The sequence below is a fragment of the Orussus abietinus genome, unplaced genomic scaffold (assembly GCF_000612105.2).
Source record: "Orussus abietinus isolate OABI.00-Male unplaced genomic scaffold, Oabi_2.0 scaffold46, whole genome shotgun sequence".
Classification (NCBI taxonomy): domain Eukaryota; kingdom Metazoa; phylum Arthropoda; class Insecta; order Hymenoptera; family Orussidae; genus Orussus; species Orussus abietinus.
Window position 1 is genome coordinate 467,239 of NW_019394349.1, and position 25,221 is coordinate 492,459.

Below are 25,221 nucleotides of genomic sequence, written 5' to 3' on the forward strand. Positions count from 1 at the left end.
TGGAGGGACATCATCGTCGAATTTCCTGAATTTGGAGCTCGCTGGTATCTATCTATCCAAAGGGGTTGATACGCTTCGGTGCCATAAAGCGACTTTATCCATGGTGGCGTTGATGAAGGACTCCGAGGACGCTCCCAAGGACTCTGTTGATTATCGTAGGGTGATTAGGGAGATGTGTCGGTTTTTGGGGGGTGCGATCTTTTTTTCTTTTTTTTTCTAGCGGGGCTGAACGTCGGGTTACAGGGGAGAGATTGAAAGAGCACGCTGGCTTTTAAGTCTTGCCCTGCCGTTTATTGCCGGCGATTGTACAGGGTAGGGTAACGATTTGTTTTTAAATTCATTTCAAGTTTCTCCTGCTTTGTCGTATGTGTAGTTGGCTGTAACGCGGAAAATAATGAGACCTGCTCTAGGTGGTTTCAAAGCTTTAACGTAGGTCGCGGCAACTTGGTTAACGACGCTTGTTATACGTACACGTTTAGCCGTTCGTCTTTATTTAACGTCCGCTTTGTCTTTTTGACCTACCTTTTATATTTCATCCACGTGAAAAATTGCGTATCACAAAGTATATTATATCGAGAAGGCAGTGTAAATAATTTTTATGGCGTGGAAACGTACAGCGAAGTTTTACTCCCGATTTTGTTTTATGTTGACTTAATGCTATGTAGTGACTATATCAATTTACGTCTATTTACAGTGTAAACGTTTCTCGTGGGATAGGATTTTTTTTTTTTTTAATTGAGTTACAGCTAAGGGAAATGCGAGATATAAATGTTGACGAGTGATCGGAGACAATTTTCCTGAGCTGGAAGAATCGTTACTTTATTAAATGATAAGTAGAGATTTTAAGTAGGTTTGCATTTTGAGCGCTACGTATTATTTTTATTCCGTAATAGTGTTCGCAAGAAATTCCTGAATCGAAGTGCCTCGTTGGATTTTAGATTCGAATCTAACCAACAATGATGCGCGTATTTACAACGATCCAACGACCTAAAACTACGATTAGTTTATTTCGCAACTGCGAGATTACTTGCATTACTTGCCTTTATCTTGCCTGAATATCTCTGTAGTTATAACAATTAAAGTCGTTTGGATAAAATATAAATATAGAAGAGGCCAATGCAACGAAGTGCCTTTCAGGCATTCACGCTTTACTCGGTGTGCCTTAACTACCTAAGAATGAGTTTTGATGGAAGTTATGCCGTGTTTTGTAATACATAATACACTCTTAAGTTTAAGGTTTTTTAAATAAAATTTGGAAAAATGAAGGTGAAAATGATTTTTCTGCTCCTACGATACTGTTTTGCATGAACTTTCTCAGTTTGAAAGGCACGATGGAGCTTCTACCTTACGTCTCTTTTAGAAATTAAGATATCAGGCATTTATCCGATTTTACACACTATGGACGAATGTATAGTTTATTACAAAAATATTTAACAGTATATTGTACAAAATCTAATCACGATTGCTTTTGTACAACTTACTTCTTGGAGTAACACTCCAGGACCACAGCATTGGATTTAATTTTTACTACTTTTACGATCGAGACTGTACATTAAGGGTTGAAATATTTACAGATTTTTTGTTACATGTACGGAATACCTACGCAAGTGAAGCTAAATTGCACCTTCGAAAGAATTGTAGGATGGATCTAAAGTCCTTAAATCCGCAAAACTTTCATCTAGCGTTATTTCATTCGACTTGGTATTAATACGCCAGATACCGTCACCTGAAAAATGGTGATCTCTCTCTAAAATGTACACGCAGAGAGATAACACTTGAGAAGGGGTGAACGAGGCGATGCCATAGGTACTATCATATCGTTCGACAACATTAAGAGCATTTTCCACTTTTTCTCTGAAAATAAATGCAGTAACACTTTAGTATACCAACAGAAAAAAGAAAGTCTGTATGTTAAACGATGGTTTGCATTTTCCTTTACCTTGGATATAGAATTATATACACGCATTTACTAATGTCAATCGGAGAGAAGCGTTCCTTTAGGTACAAAACGGTTTCCTTTATTTGCGGAATTGAAGTGTACCGCCAGAAAGGGTGTTTCCTAAGTTTGGTTTGTACATATGTTATGTCGAACTCAAATTCTAACGTCAAGTAGTAGGTTAACTCTTCCATAGTTAATTTGTATCCTTTAGTAGACACCGCACTGCAACAAAAAATACATTAAGGATAAAGTTTTTAATTTCTCAAAATGTACCACATTGCCTATGTTGTTCACATGAAAGTACATACCGTGAAAAAGTTGTATTGGAACTGATTAACAAAGATATACTCGTGTAGTCCATGTTTAAATGTTCCAGGTACTTCAAGCGAATCATCACAGTATCGTAAAGGTAAATTAATCGTAGCAACTTAGGATTATTCCGTAATATGCATAATTTCGGTGAATTAAAAACATATTTTAGCCTTAAATCGAGCGTACTTGGAGGAATTAAGAAGACCTCTGGATGTTTTATTATAACTGAGTCTGGTATGTCATAAGATTTAAGAATTTGGAAAATTTTTGGAACGGCTTCTGTTCTTAACACGGGAACTCGTGGATAATTTTTAAACATAGTTCTTATGTCAATACTTGTCAAACGTTCCATTTCAGTCAGCATATATTTTAGTTTCTCAGGATGACATCCAAGCAGAAACACACATTTTCGTATCTAAAATGTAAAAAATAACATTATTTAATAACTAGAAGGTACTAATGATCTCTTCAAGTACCGATTTAAATTCGGACTTGTACACAATTGTACTATAATTGAACAAACAAAAATTATTCAGTGTCTACTCACATCCTCTATGCTGAAATGAAATTCATCGATGAGAAGATCCACGACAGCACGCATATGATTAAAACTCCTGTATCTAAAAAGTGTTGAAATCTTGAAATACTTCTGTACTTCACTTTCTGAAAGATCAAACTTCCAATGAAGATAATACTGTATGCAATGTAAATAATGATCCATTACAGTAGCGTTATCATCTGGTTGCTGTAACGGTGGTACTTCAGGCGGAGCTTTGTGTAAGTAACTCAGCAAATTTTCACAAACATTTACAGACGTGGGAATATTAGCCAGCTTCTTGAACGATGACATCGGCAACTTCATGCAATGTGCAAAACTAGTAGAACAAAAAAGAAATTCCGTAAAGTATTTATAATTATCTATAGTTTAGAACAAAAATGAATGCATACCGATACATATGAAGTGGCTCAATATCTGTGACGCCTAATTCTTTAAGCAGCAATCCTCTGATTTCAAAGGTGCTAGGTGGCATATCAAATAGTTTCACAGATGAAACTTTTCTATCTTGGAACAGGTTTATTTTCTATAAAAAGAGAGTTAAATCCTTTAAGATCATAAATTATTGTCGAAGTACCAACAAAACAATTATGCATATTATTGGGTACATACCTTGCATATGAAAAGATTTGTCATGACCTGCTGTTTAGATTTCTCATTTAGGGGCACGCATCGATTTATTATAAAGGAAACCTTTTTGGGCTCTACACTGAGTACGTTAACAAAAATATCTTTGAGGGTTTGTGAAGATGTCACTATTTCTGCATGCCATGTCCCTAGTTTTCTCAAATAAAGCACTGTAGTTCCAGGTTCCCATTTTCGCGATATTCCCGTGAACTTCAACATAATTTTATTTCCTTCGGAAACCGGTGCATTGCCAAGAAATAGGTTAGATTACCTTCGCCTGCTAAACTGTTACTGTACCGTAACTCATCACCGCGTTGATTCTCACCTATAACACTTTCTTTAGACAATTGCTACTACAAGTTTCTATAAAAGCACTTCAAATATAAGTAAAACGAAAAGATTAAATCATGCGGAAGCATTTTCCTATAAATATCAAAGCGTGTTCCAAGCAGACGATCAAAATGAGCGTCAGCCGCAATAATTCATAGACTATGTGCATTAATAAGCATCAGAGACAGAGATGAGTTGGGAGCATGGACGTAAGAATATATATTCTTACGTCCATGGTTGGGAGATTGCTCACGGGCAGCGTCGTGCAATCGCATCCTGGGCTGCCCTCTCGTTTCGTTTCGGTGCCATAAAGCGACTTTATCCATGGCGGCGTTGATGAAGGACTCCGAGGACGCTCCCAAGGACTCTGTTGATTATCGTAGGGTGATTAGGGAGATGTGTCGGTTTTTAGGGGGTGCGATTTTTTTTTCTTTTTTTTTCTAACGGGGCTGAACTTGGGAGCAAAAAATGGTGAAAGCTGACGTACGAAATCAGAGGGCAGCACAGGATGCGATTGCACGACCCTGCCTGCGAGCAATCTCCCAACTCATCTCTGCTTTTCTCTACTGTTTATTATCCTGGCTGGAAATTTAAAAAATGAAGATTACAAAGTTATTTATTCCAAAGTACATTCACGAAGCAATTTACAATGGGTATGGTTTAATGATTACAAGTTTATATTAAGCAGAATTTATATTAAAGAGAGATAGTATTCATATAACTGTGTAGTTGCGAAGCTCAAGCCTAAATCTCCGAAGGTTTAATTCGCAGAATAACAGGAACACTGGTGCAGGGTAAAATAGCTAACTCTGTAACCACAGCTGTCACTAAGTCAGCAGGCGTGACATCGTATGTAATATTTAAAAGATTTAACGACTTCTTAGCTCTCCAGTTAGAAAGTACTCCTTTTTTCGAACTACACAAGAGATCTCGTGTCAATTCATCGGCATTGCCTGAAAAAGCACGTTACGTATGATCGCAGTTCTAATTCTCTTATTAAATTTTTTTAAATGTAGATCATACCTATTTCATTGTAGACAATTGATTCCGTCTGAACTCGTTCGCACGATTTATGAGTTTCGCATGCCACCAGGACAGGAACGTTGAAGGCTTTTGCCATGAGAGCAACTTGAGCGGTTCCTACTCGAGACATTACTGCACCATTAGCTAAAATAGCATGGGCTCCCAGAAAAACTTTGCTCACCTGTCAGCAATAATTTACAGGATACTTTATATTTATAATTTAATGCTTTACATATAACTACGTGTAATGTATAACTAACCTCATGCATAATAAAGCTCAGTGCGTTGATTAACACATAGGAACATTCCATTCCATGTTTTGCCAGACGTCTCAGCAGTTCCTTACCTTCTAGCCAGGGTCGTCCATCGACTATAACAACTCGAAATTGTCGACCAGCAGTATGCGCATCGCATAAAATTTTTTGAATCAAAGATGAGCTAAAAAACAAACGTGTATTGTTGAAATAAAATATTTAATATTATTACTTTATCTATAAAATCAAATATAAAACAATCGAAAACTTACTATCCATAGGTCAGTATAACATCACCATTGGATATCTTTGTCTGGATTGATTCTGAAATTGCTTTATCGGCAAGTTGAATTTGCTCTACGATGTAAGTATCTATTGCATTACGTAAAGTATTCTTTGCCTGGAAATATACATGTAGCTTTATAATAATAGGCGGATTTATTGATTAGACTATTTATGAAATATCAAATGCAAACTAACGTCATGGTCCGATATAGTTGTTGGCAGTTGTGTCATTTGACGTTTAAGGTGCTTCAAAGCATTTTGCATGGATACAGCCAGTGGTCGGCAAGATTGCAAGTAAGTAACGCATTCTTTTAAGCTGGCTTCCAAACCACGTGTAAAATCAGCTTGAGATGGTCGTTCAAAGTCCTCAATTAGCTGCTTCACTGCAGCAAGTAACGCAACACATCTTGCATTGCTCCCAACTATGATTCTACTTGCGTATTGAACTCCTAACCTTATTATTGCCGGATGTATACTTGTATTTAAGGATGGCAAATTATGCAGTGACAGCTCTTGCTTCTGATATAAATGTTTAAATAAATTCACTTCATGGGGATTTTCACTAATTACAGATTTCTTCACAATTTTTTTAACAGAATCGTTATCCTTTACTGGAGTTGTTGGTACTTTTGTATCATCGGTAGTCTTTTTCTTGCTCTTACTGATCACTGATTCCTGCTTTGCAGCTCTTTGTGCTTCCTGTTTAGCTCTCCGTTCTGCTCTTAATTCTGCTTTACTTTTAGTCACTCCTTTTGTTTCAGGAACATCAGATGCATCAACTTGACTGTTTTCTATTGAAATCTTTTTAGTTACACCAAGAGATATTAGCTTAACCGCAGGGACTATTTCAGCCTCGATGACATCTGTGCCCATTTCTTTTTTAATGGACACAGGAATATCGGCATTTGTTGTCAATGTTACTGTTTCTTTCTCACATCCTTCAGCTGATTGAGGTTTAATTGCTGTTCCCTTAACTTTTGATTTCAAAGCTGCTTTCGCTGCCTTCTTCGCTTCTCTTTCAGCTTTAACTTGCTCTTTGGTTTTTTCCTGAGGAATCATGATCACTTCAGATGATTTAACAGGGTTGTTTAATAAGTTTGAATCGTTTGAAGCAGGTTTAAGATTGACTTCTGGTAGGATATCCGATATTGATATAGTTTCTTTCTGTGTAGTATTAGTTAATAACATGGAATTGTCACTAGTAACCTGTGACGTAGTAGCGGCTTCTTTTGATTCACTCAAGTTTCGTGGCAAGCTGCTTTGAGGTAGAACAATTTCATTCATAGAAGCTGAAATTAAATCAATCACGGATTTCTCTTTGTTGATAAAACTAGGAAGAACTGTATTCACATTGAATGCAAGATCTGTTCTTAAATTGGTTCCGGAATCTATGTCATCTCGAGATGGCTCATTTTCACTGGAGCTTACTGTTAGTACATTGGTGCGATCACTATTTTCTAAGTTTTTTTGATTTTCTATGAACTCGTTCCTTGATATGTAATGAGAATTCTGCGCCTGCTTACCCTGCTAAAAAATTTAATTTATTTAACATTTTGAAAGTAGATCCTTATGGAAAATAAAGATAGAGTGAAATTAATTTAAAATAAAAATAAGTGTGTTTTAAAAATTACCTCATTCAATTCTATTACTGCTCGTGCTCCTTTTTTATCTTGCAGTGCTTGCCTTTTTCGTTTCTCTTGCTTTCCTCTACGATTCAAATGTTCTTTATTTTCATCAGAAGTCAGCTCTCCTGAGCGAAAATCGATGTTAATTTGGGGATCATCGTTCACAAAAGCGTCATGCTGAAATGGATTACTGGTACTTAATGGTTTTCCGATCTTCTTTTTGTTGTTTGATGCGATACAAAGTTCCAATTCTGATGAAAAGGCGTCCTCAAGTTCAGCAAAACAGGTGTCCTCGAATGTAGAAAAAGTTTGATCGATCGATAAATTTCTCTCTAAATTAAGAGCACTTGCAGATCCAATATTCCAGTTGCAAGTGCGATCATTTTTATAAAGTTGCGGTGAACCGTTTAAATTAGTTACTGGGTTGAACTGCACATCGCAAAAATTCTCACCATACTGTTCGTTACTGTCTAAAACATTGACAGACCATCCAATACTGCTCAAATGCTTCGTACATTCTGGTAGGACAATCTCATCCTTTGAAGTTTCGTTAGAATGTAGAAGCTTATTTTTCTTTCGCAGCCTTTTAGCTTTTGATTTCGTTAGAATTCCGACAGTAGTTTCTTTGTCATCATCCTTGTTAGTAACTACTATACTATCTTCCACATTTGATAAGTTCTTCTCAGCTTCCTTGCGGGCAATAATCAATCTCTTTCTGCGCAGATGCCTGGCTTCAGATCGAGTGATTTTTGTCTTTGAACTTGTAGTTGACTAAAAACGATATTCTGTACTTTAGAAAACTGCTTAAACATGCTTTTGTCTGCCGAACATAGAGACATCTAAAAAAATGTAGACAACAAGAAAGACTGAATGAACGGTATAGACAATGCATAAATGTTCTATGAATAAGGGGAAGCAATAATGAGTAAAAATTAAAGCACAAGTAAATAAACAGATAGGACTGCTAAGAAATCCAAGTAATGTTTTGACATTATAAGCTTAGATATACTACTAATATTTTAACATTAGTATACAAACAAAATTTCAAAAAATAAAATGTAGCGTTATAATATTATTAAACATTTTTTATCAAAATAAGGCATGGAATACTATAGAATGGCTAGTAATTAATGAGAAAATTAATACAAATTTAAAAGCCATGCTCAAGATACAAAAGTAATTTTGATATATGAAGATCTTCAACTTTTATCGTGTCTCAAGTAAAACAAGAGCATGCATAAGAAGGCTGTAAAAAAAATTCTGTCATACTGAGATAATTCAATTCTACTATATGTTATAGTTTCCCAAAGCAAATGACAACAGATATACATGTACGAGGTGCCCAGAAAATGAACTATTCAAGGATGCGCCATCGTGTACCTGCTGCTCCATTGTCACTTTATCGACGATCAGACGACCGCAGACATGAGCAGTGTCCATCTAAGAAAATCAGTTAGGCAATAAAAATCCTCATTCGTACATGTTTGCATAAATCTCATATGAAATCATCGCTCCTACAACAGCACGATGCCAACATATGCTCACATTGTACTGTATTAACAGCGTCTACACTCTATTCCAATGAATTAAAGAATGAATATGACCAAAAAATGGTTTGTTACTTTACAATACTTCTCCCTTAAAGAGAAATTAATGTTAACCAAATTGAGGTTATGTATAAAGGGTATTATTGTTCAGCAGTTTATACCTCAAAATCTGATAAGTTTTTTGAACAGCGCACGCAAAGTCATATAGTGATTACACTTACGTGATTCAATGACAGATGAGAAGACGAATTTGATTCAATTTCAATGTGCATTATTCTTAACCTAACCTAATTTTTCATAACGCACGAGTCAAGCTGTTCACTTTTAAATCATTTAAGTTATTCTTCCTTACATTTAAATTACGTGCTTACCTATTTATTAATCAACCGTAATGTTGCAATGACAGATTCAACTCCTCATTGCCCACAAAATACAAAATACGCAGGAAAGATCTATACACACCCTCACATATGTTAAACGAGGTCAAACGCCACCTTTCGTATGTCCTGAGAAAAAAGTTTTTACCGCTTACTGGTAAACTTGAATATTCAATTTTATCTATAGCAAATTCCGGAACTATTTTTGTGACATTTCCAGTTGAATATTTAAAAATATAAAAATTGAACGTTTATTTCGTTAAGAAAAGTATTTTACTTAATGCAAAACGTTGGAATTACAAATTTGAAAAAGAGAGAATAGAATAATTTTGTCAAACCAAATATTTATTATTATATTAAAAATACCATTAATGAAAGCCAATTTGTTATTCTTTAAATGTTCTCAGAACTTACAAACTTTGTGTTACAAACAGAGAGAAACTGTATGCTAAAACTTCTTGCGATACATCTGTGATGTTCACCGATAACACTATAGTCGCAATAAAGAGAAAGATATATGCGCTTTACGGTCATGCAATTGTCGTGTACGATTGAATCATACACAATCCATGACAGGTTGGTATCAAGTTATTATTCAATGTTCAAAGAACTTTGAACGATTGATAACTTTATTCGTGACAAAGAAAAATTAAATGGTCACTCACATAAAAGTTGAAAGAAATGATATTTGCTATACTGCTATACTGCATAGCAATGCCTTGAAAATACTGACAATAGGTATAGATGTTAATTTACTGCGTAAAAGCAATTAGAGAAAATTCCTTCTGATTATATAAGATTAATTTAAACATCAACAGCTTACTTATTAAAGTTTTGAAGAAAAATAACGTAACTACTAAATTCTTTAGAATTCCAAGTGGACTGCAAAGAGCGCGTAATACATTAGTAACTTTTCAAGTACAAAAGTATGTTCTAATAATTAATGCTTTATACATTAGTAACTATGTAGACTATGCACTAATTAAGTATTTGCATACGATGCATTCACTGACAGATAACAGATTCGTAATCGCCGGCGAATACTTAGAATTGCTCATCTGAGCATTTGCATTCGCATTACCGACCCAGTTTCCACTAAAGATGTTAATGTACTTAAATGCGTTCTAATTGCATAATGAACCCGAAATGTTGAAGAATCAGGACAACCATATAATATATTACTATTAAATGTCTATATGAAACTAACAAATTAATCCATAATTCAGTAAATAGGAACTAAATAACCGCTGAACACGTTAGAAAGGAATCATTGATATACCTATTATAAAACCAATAACATATATATAACTATAGAAAACCATGAGAATTTATCCGTAAGAAGTCGAGGGGTCTTTCTCACAAGTATGACTTACTGAGTTATCATGTTTCAATTCGTACGTACATCGACGTACGTACGAGTTACCTTCGTAGAATAACAGGTGTTGTATCAATTGTTAAGAAAGAATGCAATTTGCACATGTCAGGTGTCGTGAATATGCAAAAGTAATTCCGCACCCACTGATCGAACAGTAGACATCTAAGAGAGCATTTTGTCAGACAACGTTAAATTTTAACATACGACGAAGGGCCTTTAAGGGTTCGGTGTCGGTCCAGGTAGAGGTGCAGGTACTGGCGAGAATTGCACGTAATGAGTTTGTGCCGGTGGAGGATACCAATTTTCCTGGGCATTCGGCGGTGGGAACATGTTCTGTTGAGTATACATATAAGGTGGGCACAGCGGCGCGAACGATGGAGTGAAATTCTCTGTACCGGCGTAGACTTGCGATGGGTATTGCCCTCCGTTATTTCCATCGCCTATATCCGCATGCGGAATGTATGACACCGGGAAGAAGGTCGGAGGATTGGGTCCGTAGAACGAATTCGGGTATTCAGTTTCCCCTGAGTAATAAGGCACTGGCGGATAAATCGCTTGTTGCGCACAAGGACCTTGGAAGGGAGAACAATGTCCTGCGAGTGCTAGACCAACTGGTTGATTGTTGTTAGAATTCAGTCGCTGTTTTTGCCCGTCATTCTGGTTTGCATTTTGAGGCGGTGCTTCGACGTTTTCGGTATTCTGCTGATAGCGAATCGATTGTTGCAGTTGACGGTGTTGAGTGTGATGATTTAATCTTCCTCTTTGGCGGCCTGAAATTTAGAATTTTATTGGCTTGTAGAAAATTGCTATAGAATCATCGCTCGATTATGTTCTACTCACCGTCGGAGTTCTTTTTAAAGCGAGGTGCTATACCATTTCTTCCGAACCTGACTTCCCTATTTGAGAATGCTTGGTCCTTGCTCCTATCGCAATCAACGTACGAATTTTTATTGTTTTCGTAAGAGCCTTTGCGAATTTCGTTTCTTCTCGCTGAATAATCTTGAACATTCTCGGCGCGTTGCCCGACAGGCTTTAATGGTAAACGGTGTCCTGTAGAATTACGCCCAGCGCCATTATTTGAACCATCTCCTTTGCGTCGAGTTATCGAGCAATTTTGTCGCATGTTACTTGACAAGCGAGAAACTTCCTCTTCGTTTGTTGGTAATCCTTCTTCAATCAATATAAGCATGATAAAATGTTTAAACTTTACAGTATGTACATTAAAACTCGTTTAGTATCAATACCTTGGTCAGAACTCGGCATGCTTGTCTGTGATGGACCAATTTGTTCCATACTGCCCGATCCAAAGGTAACAGCTTGACCATTAGCAACTGAAGTCCACATATTACTAGCACGGAAGTACTAAAAATATATTTATAAATTATACATATTCGTACAAATTACTATTATACACGTACGTTTACGGAGCAATACGAACCTCCCACCCTAAGTTGTAAAAGAATCTCAGAGTGATTGTATCTGAAATTAAATGTAAATGTACCTTCAATTTATCAATGTATTTAAATCATTCATATCCTAATACCTGAGAAGGGCAAATCAGAACCGGTTGCATCTACACTCTTTGGAGCAGAAAGATTAATGGATCGTAAAGTACGATCAATATGAGTGACCAAAGCCGTTGATTCTACAGAGTTCCCAGCAAAATACTGTATCGGAGATAAGTTGCCATCAGCAGACACGTAGAACATGTTTGCGTTCCCTGAAAAAAATTGCATTGGTCCTGCAATAAAATATAAATGTAGTGCGTGTAAGAAACAGAGTGTATTTATATTGACAAACGTACCAGAAGTTGGTGGGCACTGGATTTCGTTTGATGATCGCTGAGTGCATATCTGAGATGACTGAGCGTTATTTTCAACAGCAACCACAGCTGTAGAGTTTACTGCAATTGTCTTTGTTAGATTATCACCTCTAGGATTTTCTGACGATGAAACAGAATTCTTTTCAGTCCCTTCGGAACAATCTTGAATAGGATGTTCCATCACAGTTTGTTGAGTATTATCTAGTACCACTGTTACAGGTAAAACGTCAACGGAAGTCTAAAAATGGTCACGTAAATATAATTTAATTCAACTTCATATCTTCCATGCAGAATTTTTATTTTTAATTATACAAAATTCTGATTTTACTTACATTAACTGAAAATCCTTGGAAGGAAGTAAATTGTTCCATTGTATAAGTTTCAAATAGCATTGTAGGTTGACCATCTTCACAATGCCTGTATAATCAGTATTTTACTTTTTAGACTTTTTAATATATTTGAAAAATAACATTTAATAATTTTGCTGCTTTCACATAATAAATTTCAGACAATTACAAAAAAATATGTAGTTGAGTGCCATACCTGACCTCTTCCTCCCACTGAATATTTTCTTCGTTTTCATTTTTATTCGTCCCTGTAATGTGATTGTTATTACCATTTCGGCTTTTAGAAATAATGCCATTATTACTGTTATTGTTGTTTCTGTCAATATCATCATTTAACACATCAGAGGCAGTCACCGCATGCTTTATTTTTCGACAATTCGATCCCCAAGTCCTTCTCCACTTTTGGTCTGAAAAATTGTTACTGGTGTTACACTTGTTACAACTCATAAAAAAAAAAAAAAATACAAGTTTTGAATGTTAAACACTAACTTGATTCGACAAACACATTCTTCTTAGATGGAGGAAGTCCCCAAGTTGATTGTTTAATTTTTTGCATTGAAACTGGTTTGAGTGCAGCGTATGGCACAGTCCGTTTCTCTCCAAGTTCTTCTATAAAAACAACTACAGGACCCTCATTCTTTGTCATTTCTTGTATATGCCCGTTAAATGTCATATCTTGTTTTCCCGTTTTCATGACAGCTATCTGATCGTTTCCAACTGTATCTTTATCACCACTGATGATCATAGAATTATTATTGATATTATCCAACTCATCCACCTTAATGTCCATTAGAACCAAGCATCTGCCTCCTACTTGAAGCTCCAATCCATTATATCTGGACTGCCCTGAATTTCTTATTTCTGCATAGGACACATAATTTATTTTTAAATAAATAACAAATAATCGTTTTTATAAATATAAACAATAACTAATATGTACCTCGTCGTGTTTCGTGCCAAATGTCAAAATCTGTATTGCGGTAAATGCAAGGATCTAAAGCTTTTGCAATTCTGTAAGGGAAAGGAGTAAGTCCTTTCATCAAGGCATTTGTACTTGATATTTCCTCTGATTCATCTTCCATTTTGGTAACCAACTCAGTCAATTGCCTAGAACAATATGCGTATAGAAATTATATTAAGGTGCGTTTATTGTATGTGCACGACTATGATCAATATTAGTGTCATGCAAAGCATAATAATAAAAGTATAGATCAAAATATACATGCAATAAGCATTTATACAACTTACTCTCTCATTTCCAAATTTTTTTTATGGAAAAATTTGTCATGTTTAAATGTACTGGAACGATCATGCAGCATTTTGTGGACAGTATCATCTATATCAGGCATCTTAAAAACATCCTTGTACAATACTCTATATACGACAGCTAAGAACAAGACGTACATCATAGGATTTTTAAAGAGTTGGCAAAGAATAGATAAAAGATAATATAAAAAACTAAACCTACATTGGCAAAATGCAGCAGAGGAAATAAACTCCTTTGAGTAAATACTTTCATACTGTTTTGGCAGGGTGAAGCATAAATAAATGCATTCTTCAAAATTATTATCGCTCACTTTCTGTCGAGTTAACTCATGTCCATGGAACACGATAATGTCTTTTTTATAAAGGAGTGATATGGCTTTTATTTCAAGTTCTCCACCCCACTCAGTGACATAAGACATTTGTTCCAAGTAGTTATCAAATGGAACGTTCACATGCTACGATAAAAAAAAAAATTTAGCTCATACAATGTTCATTCTTGAATCTCAGCTGATAAAAACAAATATAAATCAAAGATCAAGATTTTAACAAAACCTCCTGAAAATAGTCCTTGTTCTTTCTCATAAACTCGACGCATTCTTGTCTAACGCGAATGTGATAACGCTGAATAGAATAAACTTGTTCACTGATCGCTCGAAATAGACACGTGGGGTCTCTGGGTGTGTGTTTTCTAAAATAGCCTTCATTTTGTAACCACTCGTCTATTGGTTCTAGCATTCGCTTTGAAGATTTTCTGGGTGAGATTTCCATGTTTCCTTGAATTATAATTTAAAATCATACATTATTTTCCGATCACAGTTTTCATCAGATTTTTTCAAAGACAAACTTGGATCTACGACAGATCAACACGTTATAACAGGGTATCACTGGATCCCCTTCAAACATCAATGATACGGTTCACAATAAAACAGAAATCTGCTTCCGACAGAAAAAAATTCCACTGTCCAATTGCGGCACTACGCATTCCGATACAAGTTAACAAAGGTTCAACTAAGCGCAATGAGAAACATACCACGTAATATAAAACAATAAGACCGGTGTTAGCATCCAATTGTCACGAGTTGCCACTCATTGTTCGCGGGACAATGCTAACTCGGGCAAACAAAGCACGTGGTGGTATTGCCGGCGATCGTTGCAACAAAGATACAGCGCAAAAAACATCCTGATGCTTACCTGTTTTTACTGCAGCCGCATGAAACGTACAGTGTATTAAGGACTACAGTTTCGGAAAAAGCACTTCTCAAAGGTCTCACAATATCCCCGATATCCAGCAGGCCGTGATTCGACTAGAACGAGATGCGAAACAACAAGAGGCCTTGCCTCGTGTTTTTACACAAAGGTATTTTCGAAATACGAGCCGAGCGATCCAATTGGCTGCCGGCGGCACGACAGCGACGTGATTGGTCGATCGCTTTCAATCGAGCAACGCGATTGGTCGATCGAATTTAGTGGTCGCAGTCACCACGGATTACCCAGAGGTCGAAGCGCATCGACCAATCAAGAAGCGCCATTTGAATTCCCTCTCATCCCATTGGTTAACCTCGCACACAAAAGTAATCCTCGATTTTCCCGCGAAGTGTGCGTACGTTTTTTTAAATACAGATTGTTTTGATTCCCCCTCCAGCACAACTTCCCCCAGCGTAACGTCTTCAAAACGTAAGAAACCTTTCAACCAATAAATTGTAATAAAAGGGTTAATTATAAAAAGCTCAAGTAGAAAAAAAATATACTGTGTAGTCACCCTGGCCAAGCAACCATAACCTACAAGAGGCCAAGAACTCGGGGCCACCTCACATGTGAATATAACTCTCCTTCTTATAAATGATCATTTATTCGTCGCAATCATTCGATCGGCTTGACAATGCAAATGTATGAATATTAAAAAAGTACAATAGCCCGTTATATAAAATATGATTTTTACAAAAGTATACCAACCGCTGTACCGCCATGACGACTGTAACGCATGCAAGGTCGCCGATGGTGCGTTCCATCGGCGAGGAAACTATAATATACGCTCCAGAGCGGCGTGTGACGTATAATGGAGACCAGGACTCGTCTCGCGAGAATTTCGCTGGGTCTGAGATGCTTTACAAAATCGGGAAGGAACCCACGGCTCATCGTCGAGCGGAGGAATGCCCGGCGCGTCCGAGCAGGAGAGTACGCCCTGGTGAGGAGGCCGCGGGTTTTTTTCTCACTCCCGGAGTGCTTGTACGCGATACGCCTTGCTAATTTCTCCTTTCTTTATCTAGGGAGCTCGAGGGTAACGCCGGCTCGGAATTCGCGCCCGATTGGAGCTCAACCCAGGGATTAATGTGACGCGCGAGGAGCATAAGTAATTAATTGGGAGATTACATTGGTCGCGGTGCATCGCGCCCGCGGTCGCACGGGTAATGCAAGTTGCCTTTATCGTTACGAAATATCAGGACATAGACAGTGGAAGCAATGACGGACTGCCGCTCCTTCGATCGTAGAACGATCCACCACCTTTCAAGCGGCTATCTTCTCTGCGTCGATCGCTGAAAGGAATCACAGGACCAGATTAGCGACCCTTCGATTTCTCTATTCACGTACACAAAATCACGTACCGTCACAGAGGGTAATGGCTAATGGACTAGGTAATGATCCTTGAAGATGACTAACCTTCTTTGGTCGGCAAAGGATTCTTCTCTTGGGTCTCCGCATGTTTCAGCTTGGCTGGGTCGAAATTCTCGATTCCGGATATAAGCTGCTGCTTGCCCTTCTCCTGCTGGATGGCTGTGGACGGGAAGCGATCGAATGAGTAATGGAAAAAAGAGCCAAAGTCACATCCGAGATGCAAGACTCACCATCCTTATCAGGAAGTGGATTTTTCTCGTGCGTTTCCGTATGCTTCAATCGTGCCGGGTCGAATGCCTCGATGCCGGCGATCAGCGTCTGCTGAGTCTTCTCCGCAGCCACGTCTGGAATTCAAGGTCAACTCTTTTTCATAGTCTCCCCCAGAGGATTTGAATGGACAGAAATGAACGTAATAATTATTTTTCCTTCGCAGGGGAATTATACTGAAAGAAGGGATACCTTCGGCCGAGGGCAGGACATTCTTCTCGGCGGTGGCAGCGTGCTTCATACACCCGTGGTTGAACCCTTCCAGTTCGCTCTTAAAGTCGAGGGCAACCTTGGGCAAGTCTTTCAGCGACGGGCTTACTGGATTTGACATAGCGGCCACTTGTTGATCTGCAACGAGATACGGAGATAAAATTAGTACGCGCCTTGTAGTTTATTCATTGTACCGTCATTTAGCTCCGCGCGGTTTCCAGGGGGGCGAAGTTTGCAAAATATCGCCCATTGTCCAGGATGGCGACGCGAGAACTCGCGAGAATGCAATTCCGTGGAATGCGCCGCGTCGCGAAACGCGCGTATTCCCCGGTGCCTTTTGTCGCGATTCAATGCGTATTCAACGCGATCGCACTTCCTCCCTCGCCTCTTTATCGAACCCCGGGAGGACACCCGCGCCCATCCTGTTCCTCTCTCGGTTTCGCGTCACGTCGAACTCGCTACGTAAAAGGGAAACTGCCAAGGTTGACAGCGAGACTGTGACTGCGAAAAGGCCCGAGCCCGCCAATTTGAACGCGACACCTTGAACGTCAAACGTCCACTGATCGACGAGTCGTTGAATTTTTGCGAGCGTTAAAAATTGCCGGCACACTTCGTGCTATGCAATAGAATTACATTACAATTACGTTAGGCTTACTTAAAGCGCACTTAACTGTCGCTGTCAACTCTCGGAATGGCTCCAAGAGTATTACAGTCTTTATTTGCGCACGTAGCGACTAAGTGCTCTCGTCAGGCGCGAGTCATTAACTCGCGGAGTATCATTTAACGCGTGCGTTAATCCGCGCCTAATTACCGGGGATTTTTCTTGCAGCACCACTCGAGTACGGCTCTCGGCATTTCCGAGTGCCCGGAGTATATTAGCGGTCCTCGTTGCGACGTTTCCAGGCGCTTAGAAGCGGAAGTGCTTATCGAGCGACAAGAAGCGAGCGCTTATCGAGCGATTTGGTACAGGGATTCGGTTCCTGCCGTTCGCAATAGTCGCGGATTCCTCGGAACAGGCGTCGAACTTCCTATAAGGTATTGCCCACGAGCCGAAAATGTGTGATTCGGTGTAATTAGCATTTCCTCTGACATTGCCGGATCCCGCGAGGCTGCCTCCATTATTTTTAACAATCGTTCCTTTTTTCCTTTCAGAACTCACCGACGCGTTCGGCGAGGATAAATAAATCCTGGACGAGCAACGGTACCGGGGCACACGATACCGAGGCTCTTAGAAACGCGTGGCTGGCGTTTCCGCTCTCGTGCCGCTTTTTCTTTCCTTTTTCCGTCTCCTCGAGAAGCTAACGACGTATCGACGCAAGCTCAACGTTCCATGGCGAGCTTAACGAGGAACCCCCCGGCAACGGGTAATAATCATTTTTCGAAGAAAGCTCATTTACACTGGCATCCCCTCGTCGACGCATCAAAGATAACTCGTACACCTGTAAGCCAGGTCTGGAAGAGACAGAAGGCGTTATCACGAGGAGGTGTTCAACCAGGCCAAACATCGGATGAATCACCTGGCAAACAGAAGGAAGGACTCGGTTACTCACGGACGGAAACGGTAGTCCGAAGCTTCCTGTCGTCGAGTTCCCTTCCTGGCTTCAACCAGCTGCGCGTTACCCGCGAGAGAACGAGGAGCTAAGAACCCGGAGAAAAAGTACGTCAGGACCGAAGGACTTCCTCGATGGTCGCGAGGACCCTGAAGACCCTCTCGGAGTCGAGGATCTTCCCTCGACCTAAGCGTTAAAAATAATCCGAGGTCCGGTAGGTCCTTCCGACCTCGATTCGCGATGGACGAGGCTCTCGTCCCGTCGAATGCGAGCCTCGAGGAAGAAGCAGGATCGCCCGCGGAGAAACCGGGCAAGGGACTCGCTCGTATAAAAGAGGAGCGAGCCAGAAGCGGGCCTGCATTCCACGTGGGTGAAGTCACTCGCGGTAATACGGCTCTCTCCGTAACTCTGTAACAAGCTGATATATCCAGTCGGACGCATTACGCCCGCGTATTCATGTAAATCTCGAGCCTACGAGAGTGCAAGACCCTCTGGTCCCTCCTCTCTCTCTCGCCCCATGTCCCTCCACCGCCTCGCGTTTCCGAAACCCCACGCAGTCAGCGACTCGCGGCATGTTCCTCTACTAGAGCGACGGTGAATCGCTCGAAAACCGAGTTTCAATTAACCAGGCGACATGTTATACGCCTCCCCAACGAGGGAGAATTCCGTTAATGTATACAAAGAAAATTGTCAAACCGCAAGTACGCGGCGCAGGGAAGCGCGTCGCGGTGCGAGAGAGAATTGCGTTAATAGCGGCGCGGGGGCGTCGATCGATCGACGCCCGTTAATTTATCCGCGTCCCAATGTAACTGGTATCGAGTATTATAGTTGCCGGGCCTCGATCGAGTTAGATAGAATTACCACTAATTAAACCAACGGGCCAGGCCGATTTTCGCATCTGCGCCGCGCCGAGAGTCGTCGAGACGCGCGGCCGTAAAGCGCCGCGGCGGCGCGTCGTGTATATATATATATATATATATATATCGGATGATCGGCAAGGCTGTTGTCCTTATAAGGCAACGAATGGTAAGGCTGAATATAGGTGGATGCGAAAGAGGCCGAATACACGCAATCGCGCCGGTAACGACGCACCGTAAGGCCTGGACCGAGAGGCATGTAGGTGCGTACACGCGTGTGCGTCGATTGAGCCCCATCGACGCGTTTCGCGTACACCCTCCTGTACACTAACACGCGTACCACGCGAGGATGAATGCGCGTAAGTAAATATTCCCCCCCTCCGGCCCCCCCTGTGCACCACAGATGTACGCGCACGCACACGTGCGTGCGTACGGGGGGTACTTGTTCTGCCCCGAGACTTCGGGGACCTCGAGTGCGAATAACGGGCCCGTTTGCCGTTTCTTCCGCCGAGAACGAATTCAATGTCAAGCCACACGCTCCGTTGGCCAAAATTCGCCGCGGCTAATCAGCGCGTAGACGTTTATCCGATAATTTTCATTTTCTCTTGTTTTTTTTTTATCTCTTTCAGAAATTATTCCCCGGTGCGTCCAAAAATTATCCTCTTAAGCATATTAAGAGTGGAGGTGCGATGGCCGAATATACCGGTGAAAGCAAATTTTTTTTTCTCTTCCCCGGCGGAGTTAAGGCGGTCACGCACGTGGCGTAAGTCGCGACGATAAATCGTATCGATAAATCTGTACATTTTTAAACGACGCGTCAACGACCTCGGGATTTATCGTCCTGCGTGCGGCCATCGGTTTTACGGTCCTCGCGGTCGAGGTAGAACGAAACGGGGGGGGGGAAGATATTTTAATAAATTTTCCTGCTGGGAAAATCGTTCGATTCCTCCGTACCGGAGGATCGCATCGCGACTCGGTGTGCGATTCGTCACGGGGACGCAATCTTATCACCGGGCTCGCGATTTATGTCCCTCGCCTTCGAGGCGATCGACGATAGCCTGCCTTCAAGGCTTCGATCGGACAAGAAGAGAGCCTTTGGAGACGCCAAAGGGGTAACTGGGTCGCAGACTCCTTTTCCCGTGAGACTGCCGATCGCGATCCTCGATTCGCGATTCCGCGCTCGAATGGCCACGAGGGACTCGTCCCGATCGGAGGATCTAACCGGGAAAGGGAGAAGCTGCACCAGGTGCACCTGACGATCCAAACCCCGGGGTCGACGCATCGCGTAGTTGCGGAACGTCTAAATTATCGAAATTAACGTTATCCCCGGTTACCGACGTCGAATAGCGCGTATCGAACGACGCGGTGCGTCGCCGCGCCGGGGCGAAGCGAAGCCTCGTCGAGAGTCGGCGGCAAAAGCCCGGGCCCGCGGATCGATAGTCAGAAAATCGAGGGAAAGAGAAGGGATATACCCCCGAAATCCGCGATTGTCCCTTGAAAAGTCCATTGGGAATAATGGGGAGTACCTAGCGGTCCCGAGAAGGGACTGTCACCCCACGAGGGGAGAAAACTGTCCTGCCGGGAATCGAAGGGACGATTAACAAGGAAATGTATTAACATGGGGTAAACGAGGATTCCCTGGGCGGATCGATACCGTGGAAGCAAATTCTCCATCGGACAATCGATCAGGGGGCCGTCGAGGACTCGATTATTCCCGTGGAGGGCGTCGAAACCCGCGGAGACGGCGAGTCGCCCCCCGACATCGGTTTCCCCCGTTAAAGTGGAATTAATTTGATTAGGATTTAAATAGAGGGTCGAGAGATTCCCAGGTAAAAGGGAGGTCCCTTTCACTATGTTCCTCGATTCCCGGGGGTGATCCCCGAGGTGGAAGAGGTACCCGGGGATGAATCGGCGGATTTTCACCCCGAGGGGGCACGACCTTCCGCATCTCCGGATGCGTTTCCGCCCCTCCGCGGCCGCCCCGTTTCCGGTGGGAGGAGATAACAAAGAGGAGCGGGGCAGAGAACCCCCAGGGGGGTTCCACCTCAATTTTTCCAACTTATCCAGGAGTCCCCATTCAAGCGTCGATCTTCCTCCCGGCGATAACCGTGGACCTTACAATATATAAGAATTGATAAGAGGCGTTCGACACCCTGGAGCCTCTCGGGATACCCCGACCTGACCTACGTCAACCCTCCTCTTCCCTTGGAAGGTGGTCGCCCACCTGTATTATCGGAATTGGCCAAAATCCCGGCAGGTATCTCGCAGTTTTTTCGAGTTCCTCCGAATCGCGTGGAAGGTGGAGGGTGCGGTCGACGCGGGGCAGACGGTTCCATCGATTGCCGGTGAGAATGCCGGTGGGGGGTCGAGGGGGTCCCCGGGGGGACGCACTCTTCCGCCGTTAACCTTTCGCCCACCGGCACCCACCACCCCTTCGTAAACTGCGAACGCTCACAGAAGGGAGTCACCCCCCTCCCTGTGGGGCGGTGCGGTGGAAGGTCTTCCCAATTTCATGGTCATGGTTGGGGCGGGTGCGGTCCGCACCTATACACATGTCCGCGTGCATATACACGGTGTCTATCAAAATGTCCATTTTCCGATCGCAGCGCGTCAAGGTGATATTCAACTGTCATATGTATGGAATGGTGTGTATATATTATTATTATTTATATTATATACGTAATAAAGTGTCCAACGATTCGGTGCACCCAGTTCTATGAAATATTTTATGAACGATCGAGCTTTCGGATGCCACTTTCACATCCCCTTAAGGCCGAGCCGGGATAACTTCTTTCCCCACCCTGGCCCCTCTCGCGTTATACGGTTATGCCGGACACGTTGCGTAGATTGCGTGCATTGTGCGGCCCGCGCGTGCGCGGTGCGGCAGCTGAGGGAGCACCGCGCCCGGTTAATTGCGGGAGGCCCGCGTCCTCGAACCGGGACGCTTGCACCGTTACAGGGAAAATCCGCGTCCTTAGAGCGAGTTCCAAGAGCGTGCCGACGTTCCTTCCTCCCTCCCGGAGTTTCGACTCGTTAGTCCCGCGTTGCGGCGCTCTCGCCCCGTAATTGCCGGAGCGCCGGCCACGCGTGGCCCCGCGTCCCATCCACCCGGAACGGCTCCAACCTAACCTAAAAGGAATCTCCAAGGCGCGACGAAAGTGGCGTTCTACTCTGAGAAAAAAAAAAAAAAAAAAAAAATTCATTGAACCCACAAAACGTTCCGTTAATTCCTCTATTATCCCACTAAAAATAAATTCTCACGATTCCGAGTAAACGTCCAATCGCCCAAGTGAGATAATTATTCCGTGAATTAACTCGGTACGTTTTAACGGATGATCTCGTATTTTCGCCGGATGTGATACGACGATCAATTAGGAGGTTAATCTCGCGCGGGCCGTTCCCCTCGGCAGGTGCATTTAAATTTCGAGTCCTCGAAAAGAAGGGGGCCGTGGCGGTGCGTTTCCAATTTAGCTCCGGTTTTCGGGTATCCGGGAGATAAGCCGAGGTGCGTCCTTTCAGTCCCCCTTACTTACGCGAGGGCTAACGAGGAGCCCTCGAGTCGGAGGGGCCGGAAGCTCTTTTTCACCCGGAGGGATGCGTACGCGCGCATGCGCGAGGGACCGAAACGAGACAGCCAAGGTCTGCTCGGCGTACGTTCGAGGTTGACATTCGCGTGGCGGCGCATCTGTCAAAACCACGCCCTGCTTTGCCCCCCCCCCCCCCCCCCGAGCGAGACCTTGAAACTCTCGTCGAGCCCCGAATCGCGAAAAAATTTCGTCTCCAAGAAAAACGGCGTCCCGAGTCGCTAAAAAAAAATCCCCGGCCCAAAGATACGGCGGCCTGAACCCCGGAAAAAATTTCCCGCCGGACGATGTATAGCCCCGAATCGCGAGAAAAAAAAAAGAAAAAAAAATGTCGCCCAGGAATACGGCAAGTCTTAAGTCGCTAAAAGAAATTCCCCGCTCAAGAGTACGTCGCCTCGAATCTCGGAAAGAAATATTCCGGGGAAAAATGTGATGCCTTGACTCCGGGGAAAAAAAAAAATATCGCCTCGAATTGCGGAAAGAATAATTTATATATACAATCCATTTCATTTCAGGCAGTTCCGCGGAGGGCCGAGAGCCACGCCCAGGGCACTTCTCCTCGTCCATTTTGTCCAAGGCTCGACCCCGAATCCGCTGAATTCGCGAGAGCCGGCAATTCCGAAATCGACGAACCCTTTGTCGAGCCGATCGATCGTCGAGCCTCCCAGGGAGACAAAGGATCCCCTCTTCGTCGGAAAACCGGGAGGCAAGCGAATTCCGCCCGCCCCCCGTCCCCAGTTCCAAAATCCCTTGGTTCCGAATTTAATTCCCCGTAATCGAGATCTATAGAAATTATCAAGCCACAGATAAGGTTATTTCCGCGCTCGAAACCACGCCCAGGCCCACCCCAGCCTCTCATATCGTGCTCGACGGGCGAACAAGGGGAAAAACCTCCCTCCCAAAAAAAAAAAAAAATCTCGCGTTTCCTCGCCGGATCATGAAACTCGTCAGTTTCAGCCAAATACATATTTAATGACAAGCCAATGAAATAAAACTGAGAAATTTGAACAGGATTACGACATCCCAAAGATCCGCCTCACGTATAAACGAATATTCAATAACCTCGCCGGAGGTTCTCTCTCTCTCCCCGAACGTGGGAGGCAAATCACGGGGAATAAATGGCAGGCGCGTAATTAATTCGCAGCCGGTGGTTGCATCAATGAGGAGCGCGTTAAACTAAGCGAATGCTGAATAAATTAGAGCGGTTCAGGGTAATAAATCCAATTGGCATCGCGCCACTTGTCGATGCGATAACCAAAGTCTACGTATACGTATATCACGGGGAGGGGAACGAGAAACGTACTTTTTCAAAAACCGGGGAAAGGCTGCGGCGACGTCACGTCCCTCCCGTGACGTCACCGATCGATGGCGGACACGTCATCGATGGCGTCATCCCCTCCCGGTTAAAATTTTACGACGGCTCCCAGGGGCGTCTAAATAAAAGTGATATCATTGGCATCGAGCCGGAAAACGAGCGAAATCCTCCCCCGATTGTGGCGACCTCTCTCTCCCCTATGGAATCCTGGTGAGATCGTTCACGGGAGGCGAGACATTTCATCCCTTAGCAACCGCGAGCGCCACCCCGGAAACCGTCGTTCCTTCGATTTAAACAACGGCGATTCCCGTTAAGACCTTTAAGATCGATCGATTAATGAATTTTCGATTAAAGCGAGGCATTTCCCAACCGTTTCGCCCCGCCACGTGTAAGGTTTCGCTCGCGCGGGGCGATCGATCGCCATTGCCGGCGTTCGAAAACCGTTCCGGTTCCACCGGCGTCTCTCGACCTGTCCGATATTCCCGTTTCCAGGTCGCGCCGTCTCGAGCGCTCCTTTTCTCCATGGAAATCTCGACATCCTTCGCGGCGCGAGTGTCGCAACCGGCGTCGAGTCGAGTCGAGCGAGGCTCGAGGATGGCCCTCGTCAAAGGAAGCGCGACGCGCACCTGGTCCCGGTCTCCCAATATGTTCGAGCCGCACCCTGCGCCGATTTCGGGAAATATCCGGCCCGGTTTCCACAGGTCGAGACTCGCGGCTTTCGCCAAAGTGCCGGGATCGCCGGAGGGACGAGCAAGGACCCCGGCGTATCGGAGAGCGCGATGGTTAGAGCCGCGCCGGAGGGGCACCGCGTATATATGTATATATAAAAAAAAAAAAGGAAAACAAAACCGCTTGGACACTGACCTGTCAGTTGTCAAGTGCGACTCGAAGGGCGCCACGAGGAGCTACCGGGCAGCCGAGCGTTCAAGGGCAGGGCAGAGAATGTACTGAGTTGTGACCGACCGTTACTGGCCGACCGGTTGTCGGTGCGTCGCGTCGGCCGCGCTTGATATCGCCGGGAGTCGGTCGCGCCTGCGAGCACCAATGAGGGGCGTGGCTTTCCGTTGGAGCGGGCGGCAGCCAATGAGAGCGCGTCGCCCGCATGCCCTGCTCCGGCCGCGCCCCCCACCCGGCGTTCCC

General features: G+C 43.0%; 4 protein-coding genes across 9 annotated transcripts; all 4 read right to left on the bottom strand.

Annotated features, from left to right (window-relative positions):
- Positions 1-1,570: 1,570 nt before the first annotated feature.
- On the bottom strand, positions 1,571-4,214 carry LOC105702114 (transcription termination factor 5, mitochondrial). Its single transcript, XM_012429421.2, has 6 exons — positions 3,420-4,214; positions 3,200-3,333; positions 2,799-3,126; positions 2,248-2,666; positions 1,940-2,161; positions 1,571-1,854 (listed from the first exon to the last, which is right to left on the bottom strand). The coding sequence occupies exons 1-6, from the start codon at positions 3,651-3,653 to the stop codon at positions 1,614-1,616; spliced, it is 1,578 nt and encodes a 525-aa protein (XP_012284844.1). The 5' UTR covers positions 3,654-4,214; the 3' UTR covers positions 1,571-1,613.
- A 148-nt stretch (positions 4,215-4,362) lies between these two features.
- On the bottom strand, positions 4,363-9,056 carry LOC105702099 (translation initiation factor eIF-2B subunit delta). 4 transcript variants are annotated; one of them, XM_023431879.1, is made up of 8 exons: positions 8,870-9,056; positions 8,332-8,391; positions 6,958-7,722; positions 5,522-6,853; positions 5,314-5,441; positions 5,048-5,225; positions 4,788-4,968; positions 4,363-4,717 (listed from the first exon to the last, which is right to left on the bottom strand). In XM_023431879.1, the coding sequence occupies exons 2-8, from the start codon at positions 8,389-8,391 to the stop codon at positions 4,509-4,511; spliced, it is 2,853 nt and encodes a 950-aa protein (XP_023287647.1). In that variant the 5' UTR covers positions 8,870-9,056; the 3' UTR covers positions 4,363-4,508. The 4 variants fall into 4 exon arrangements, with proteins under 4 accessions (XP_023287647.1, XP_012284821.1, XP_012284820.1 ...); XM_012429398.2 differs by lacking the exon at positions 8,870-9,056 and adding an exon at positions 8,720-8,847 and having other exon boundaries at positions 5,522-6,850; XM_012429397.2 differs by lacking the exon at positions 8,870-9,056 and adding an exon at positions 8,720-8,846.
- Positions 9,057-9,213: 157 nt separating this feature from the next.
- LOC105702098 (GATA zinc finger domain-containing protein 7) lies at positions 9,214-15,464 on the bottom strand. Of its 3 annotated transcripts, none has more exons than XM_012429396.2 (14): positions 14,877-15,464; positions 14,238-14,458; positions 13,888-14,140; positions 13,668-13,806; positions 13,360-13,526; positions 12,909-13,280; positions 12,616-12,826; positions 12,405-12,489; positions 12,055-12,310; positions 11,794-11,970; positions 11,689-11,729; positions 11,495-11,612; positions 11,091-11,420; positions 9,214-11,020 (listed from the first exon to the last, which is right to left on the bottom strand). In XM_012429396.2, the coding sequence occupies exons 2-14, from the start codon at positions 14,451-14,453 to the stop codon at positions 10,467-10,469; spliced, it is 2,919 nt and encodes a 972-aa protein (XP_012284819.1). In that variant the 5' UTR covers positions 14,454-14,458; positions 14,877-15,464; the 3' UTR covers positions 9,214-10,466. The 3 variants fall into 3 exon arrangements, with proteins under 3 accessions (XP_012284819.1, XP_012284818.1, XP_012284817.1); XM_012429395.2 differs by having other exon boundaries at positions 11,091-11,417; positions 11,794-11,991; XM_012429394.2 differs by having other exon boundaries at positions 9,215-11,020; positions 11,794-11,991.
- Positions 15,465-15,518: 54 nt separating this feature from the next.
- LOC105702100 (thymosin beta) lies at positions 15,519-25,099 on the bottom strand. Its single transcript, XM_012429400.2, has 5 exons — positions 24,946-25,099; positions 16,758-16,913; positions 16,529-16,642; positions 16,344-16,457; positions 15,519-16,219 (listed from the first exon to the last, which is right to left on the bottom strand). The coding sequence occupies exons 2-5, from the start codon at positions 16,894-16,896 to the stop codon at positions 16,191-16,193; spliced, it is 396 nt and encodes a 131-aa protein (XP_012284823.1). The 5' UTR covers positions 16,897-16,913; positions 24,946-25,099; the 3' UTR covers positions 15,519-16,190.
- Between the last annotated feature and the right edge of the window lie 122 nt (positions 25,100-25,221).